This window comes from Cornus florida, unplaced genomic scaffold (assembly GCF_030987335.1).
Source record: "Cornus florida cultivar Cherokee Brave unplaced genomic scaffold, ASM3098733v1 CherokeeBrave_3.0.0_Hap2_Chr01, whole genome shotgun sequence".
NCBI lineage: Eukaryota > Viridiplantae > Streptophyta > Magnoliopsida > Cornales > Cornaceae > Cornus > Cornus florida.
In genome coordinates this window covers 113,280,315-113,286,147 of record NW_026775571.1, presented here as the reverse complement: position 1 = coordinate 113,286,147, position 5,833 = coordinate 113,280,315, and the positions used below count along the sequence as shown (strand labels likewise).

Genomic DNA, 5,833 nt, shown 5'->3' with positions numbered 1-5,833 from the left:
GACATTGTCAATCGAGTCATGCTATCATGAGGCCCATTTCATAACAATTGATCAACATAAATTCTGTCTTTAATTTGATTTAGATCATATACAAATATTAAGACATGCAGCAAATTATTTGAATAATGATTGCATGAATATTATACATTCAAAATTTTAAATTAAATTTTATTATTATTACACGAATCACTCAAACTTCATTTTATGAAATTAAACTATCATATTTGATTGTCAACTTTCTTTTTTTTTTTTCTTTTTTTTTTTTGCAATAAGATCACTTTAATATTGGCCATGTGGTTTAATTTAAAGGAAAGTTCGTACCATGTGCTCCATCTCATAGTAATATTACTCTTTATCATCCTACCTCTCCACCTTTAAAACCCCAATCCTGGGTCACAATATAGCCTCAACAAGGCACGTGCTTGAGCGTGCGCTGGGGTCCTTGGTATGTTTCTTTGCTCCCATCTTTAGCACTACTATTTCCTACCACTTGTTTCTCATCTTCTCCATAAGCAACCCTACAAATAGTTGATAATACATGCATGCTGTCTCCAGAGAAGGACAGCACATTCTTCATATTTCCAGCATTGCCCTCTGAGATTGCTCAATAATAAGATCCAAATAATCAGCCTAAATAGCTATATATAGAAGCTAACACCTGTCTCTTGTACGCTGTGCAAAGAATTCAATCAACGTTTTTTACTATTTCTGCACATCTATAGGGTGTAGATTTGGCGTTTTTTCGGTTAGCTGAGCTAGAAATTAACCATTACTGTTTTATTGTTATATAACATTGCTCTATATTTCTTGATCTCTCTCTAAACAAATATATCCTTAGCCCTACCTAGGGCAAGGTTCTGATCTACCTTCAGCTACCATTTTAATTCATTTCTCTTTTCCATCCTCGAAACCACTCCTCCTCAAAAGATGCCATTGTTTCGTTCTCAAAACGAAACAATGGCTGTTCATAATGAGTATTTCCAATAATTCTTTGTTCTATAGATAAAATTTTCATTCAAATATTAGTGATCCATATATACATATTATGGAAATGGAGAAGAAAGGGACAATCTTGATGCAAAAGTACGAGCTGGGAAGACTACTAGGTCAGGGTACTTTTGCTAAAGTGTACCATGCCCGAAACCTGAAAACCGGCCAGAACGTGGCCGTGAAGGTCATTGACAAAGAGAAGATCATGAGGGTCGGTTTGATTGATCAGATCAAGCGTGAAATCTCCGTGATGCGCCTGGTGAGACACCCTAACGTTGTCCAGCTCTACGAGGTCATGGCAAGCAAAACAAAGATATATTTCGCCATGGAATATGTCAAAGGTGGTGAGTTGTTCAACAAGGTAGCCAAGGGCAAGCTCAAGGAAGACGCGGCACGAAAGTACTTCCAACAATTGATTGCAGCCGTGGATTTCTGCCACAGCCGGGGTGTCTACCACCGCGATCTCAAGCCGGAGAACCTCCTCCTTGATGAACATGGGAACCTAAAAGTGTCCGATTTCGGGCTGAGTGCGTTGTTCGAGTCCAAAAGGCAAGACGGCCTCCTCCACACCACGTGTGGAACTCCGGCCTATGTTGCACCGGAAGTCATCAACAAGAAGGGGTACGACGGAGAGAAGGCCGATATATGGTCATGTGGGGCGGTGCTGTTTGTTCTCTTGGCGGGTTATCTTCCTTTTCATGACGCAAACCTCATGGAAATGTATAGGAAGATAAGCAAAGGTGAATTCAAATGCCCACAATGGTTTCATCCTGAGGTAAGAAAGCTTCTTTCCAAAATTCTTGATCCGAATCCGAGCACACGAATAACCCTAGTGAAGCTGATGGAGAATTCTTGGTTCAAGAAGGGATTAATCAAACAAGTAGTGGAAGATCATGAGTGTTGTAAAGACGAGGAAAACACGCCTCGTAGCCTTCTTGACATACATGAGGTTTTCGAATCATCGGTTAATTCCACTTCGTCTGGTAGTTCAGAGAAGAGAGAAGATGAAGCAAAGACGAGCTCAAATATGAAACCAACATGCATGAATGCATTTGATATCATATCTCTGTCGCAGGGATTCAATCTCTCGGGGTTGTTCGAGAAAGATACGAATCAGAGGTCGGAAGCAAGATTTACCACAAAAAAATCAGCTTCAGCAATTGTATCGAAATTGGAAGAGATCGCGACGATGGAGAGCTTTGAGGTGAAGAAGAAAGATGGGATGGTGAAGTTGAAAGGAAGCAAAGAAGGGAGGAAAGGGCAGCTAGCAATAAATGCAGAGATATTCGAGGTGACGCCGTCGTTTTACATGGTGGAGGTGAAGAAAGCGGCTGGGGACACAATGGAATATAGGAAGTTCTGTAACAAAGACTTGAAGCCTAACCTCAAGGACATTGTGTGGACTTGGCAAGGTTGTCATGATCAGCAACAACAACAACAACATTAAACACTTCATTTTCTGGCTTAATTGTTGTAGGAGTTGGTTTTTTTTCTACTACCAAGCCAATTCATGCATATATTCCGATATTTGGAAGCAGGTTAGGCTTCAAGGGGTGACCAGTGGAGAGAGCGAAGGGTAAAAAGAGCAACTAAAAAGTGCATACTAATAGCCTTTGAACAAGCTTGTTTTCTGCTGCATGCAATGTATATTTTTTCTTTTCTTTTCTTTTTTTTCCCACTCTCATTTTTGGTACCTTTAATTATATTCTTTTCAGTTTCTCGAAATGTAAAGTGTGTTTTTTTGAATAATAATATTCTAACCGACTTTTTAAACCGATTTGTTTAATGGATTAAATTTTTATTGTTTTGATATAAAATGGATAGATTGAAGCGTGAATCTCCTTCACTTTTTATTTTAGAGGAAGAGGAGATTATACTGTATATTGGACCACAGACAGTGGTGGTTGCCATTTTGTAATTTAACTATTCCCTTGGTTCTCACTTAACCTACGAATTTTTAATTACTTTTTCTTTGCATTTTGATATATAATTAGTTTGAATGTGCAGTTGTTCTACCGAAGCAACAGAACCCATCTCATCTAGGAAAAAAGATATTTCACTCGAGATTTGCAAGACATTGTACCACACAAGCTATACCTAGAACTGTACTTAAAACATTAATTGAGTTATATGTACAACGAAAGCCCATTAGCACGGGTGAAGATAATCTGCAACTTAAGTTGGTATGTGACATGGACAAAATTTGATATTATTCTTGACCACGCACGAGATACCTCTTTTGGGTAACGTTATTGTGGTATAAAACACAAAACTAAAAGTTAGTTGTGCGAAACACTTAAAAATGAGTTATATGTACAACAAAAGCCCATTAGCACGGGTGAAGATAATCTGCAACTTAAGTTGGTGTGTGACATGGACAAAATTTGATATTATTCTTGACCACGCACGAAATACTTCTTTGGGTGAGTTAGGATCCCCTCTTGTTTGGATGGTTTCTGCGCACCAAAACGTTGTTGTGGTACAAAACATAAAACTAAAAGCTAATTGTGCAAAACTCACTACGAGACCAGCATTGAGTTTCGTGACTATACGTCAAAATTACCTCGTTTGATGCACGGACCCTCCAATCCACTTTCTCTTTTGTGTATGAAATAGATTTTACTAAAATGCTGGTTTTGTTTAAGAAATGATTGTCAGAATTGGCTATAATTAACATGTCTGGGAGTATCTGGAAATTAATTAGGTATTGATACTTATATAGGCCTGAGCTTTGATAGGTAAGGTTGGGCCATGGTTCGCCTAATTGGACCAGAGCCCATCGAAATTGTTGGCTTCAGACTTTCTTAAATAAATATATTTGGCAATATATATATATATATATATATATATATATAAGTGTTCAAAGAGAGCCCATCAATTTTTTCAACATATTTAACAACATGAGTGTTCAACTTTCGCAACATTATTAACAACATGTGCTGCTCAACAATTCAACCCACTTTTGAAAGCCCAAGAGCAAGAAATGGGGGTCTTAAGTCCAGTGTTAATCGCTCTTGGGCTTCTTCAATAAAGTGAGAGAACAGTAGTGATTCACTATTGTACTCTTGTCACTATTATACTCTTGTCACATAAAAGCCTTACCCAACTACTTAAAGGTGTTGAATCATGTGGTTCATGAACCAGGCCACTATTGCTCTCCATATTCCAATTTGAGAAGTTTAGATATCGAAACATTTAGTACTATTCTTTCAATCATTTTTTAGTTGAAATAAAAAATTAAAATAAAACGATAATAAAAAGGAATTTTTTTTTTTTTTTCCTTGCTAAATTTGTGAAGTTATTAGAACATTAAGTGTAAGCCAACAACTTTTAAAGCAACCAGAAAACTGGTGAGTCCATGATAATGCCAATACTCTGTTTTTTGCAATTGCACATCTTGACTTTTGAATGTTGGCATAGTCCTACATAATGTCCCAAGTCCTAACTAAAAAAATAAAAATATAAGAATAATTACATTTATCTTTTTTATTGAACTCTTAAATAATAAGGAGCATCCTCTCTAATTTCAAAAATAACACTAACCTCCCTTTCGTTCAAATTTTTGGTCATAAAGCCTGACATTTGGGTCCACAAATGTCATACTTGAAATTTACTTAAAACTCAATTTGAAAAGACAGAATATAATACATATCTTGTCATGGTAAATATTATCATCATTTAACACATTCCATGTCAAAATCAAAACGGAAAGAGGACGTCAGTGTTATTTAGACATTCTTCAGGAGAGATAAATCTAATTTTTGAAACTAACTTGTTGTTTGTGTTTATGCTTTTGTGGGCCCTTATTTATTACAATAGCCGACAAAATATGATTAGACTGACCTCGAAAGGCCCAACACCACTACAAAATTTATAATTTTTAAAAAAAGTTATGATACTTATTAAATAAATAAGTGAATAAAAAAAGTGAATAATTTAATTTAAAGGTGAGCAAATAATTTGTTAATTCGATCTAAGCCAATTTGATGATTCAGTTTAATTTTCATCTCATGCTTGGTAATGATTTAGAAAAATAGCACTCTGTTGTTCGCGGTTCAGTTAACGGATTAAGCCTCAAAAAAAATTGATCTGATCTGTTACCTTAATTTTATATTAATATATATATACACTTATTGTATTTTTATATTTTTTTTATTCATTATTTAAGACTTTAATTTAACCCTAAAGTTACCAAAGTCATTATTACTTATTACAGGTTTTTAATTACTAATTTGAGATTTTAATAGGTCATAAAATGTATTCATATTGAGCTGTTTGAAAAGTTTAATATGTGAAAACCGAACTGATCCGATCTGTTATTTCATGGATCGATTTGATTCGGATTGAAGGTACCGGTTCGGTTTTAAATTTCATCAATCCGTGATAACCGAATTGAATTAAATTTTACCTACAAACCAAACCCAATCCGATCCGTGATCAATCCTAATTTAATTTGATTAAAACACTCAAAATTAATATTTAAAAAATAAAATAAAATAAAACAAACATTCCAGACTTTTATGATACTTAGAAAACTTCATAGTTTGAGCCAACCAAAACGAGCCGACAACTATCTCCGTATATAATACACCATGTATAGCTTTTCACCACTTGGCAGAGAGAGCTGATAAGTTAGTTAAACCACTTCTTTTGTTTGGAAAAGTTGATTTGGTGGAAATAAATTCTAAAAAAAGAACATGATATACATCAGTCCTCGTAGAAAATTATTATGTATTGACCATTGTATAAGTGACGACAAATGTGGACTAATTATACCATATTCCAACATTGAATATGGTATAATCTTTCTTGTTTTTTTGTTTCTTTAGGGTCTATTCTTGTG

At 35.2% G+C, this 5,833-nt stretch overlaps 1 protein-coding gene across 1 annotated transcript; it reads left to right on the top strand.

The window, feature by feature from the left end:
- The first annotated feature begins 433 nt into the window (after positions 1-433).
- Positions 434-2,763, top strand: LOC132314962 (CBL-interacting protein kinase 5-like). Its single transcript, XM_059813728.1, has one exon. The coding sequence runs from the start codon at positions 1,046-1,048 to the stop codon at positions 2,435-2,437; it is 1,392 nt and encodes a 463-aa protein (XP_059669711.1). The 5' UTR covers positions 434-1,045; the 3' UTR covers positions 2,438-2,763.
- Positions 2,764-5,833: the final 3,070 nt, after the last annotated feature.

What these genes read in the sequence shown, in the direction of transcription:
- LOC132314962 (XM_059813728.1), top strand. Translation starts at nt 1,046, where the DNA reads ATGGAAATGGAGAAGAAAGGGACAATCTTGATGCAAAAGTACGAGCTG.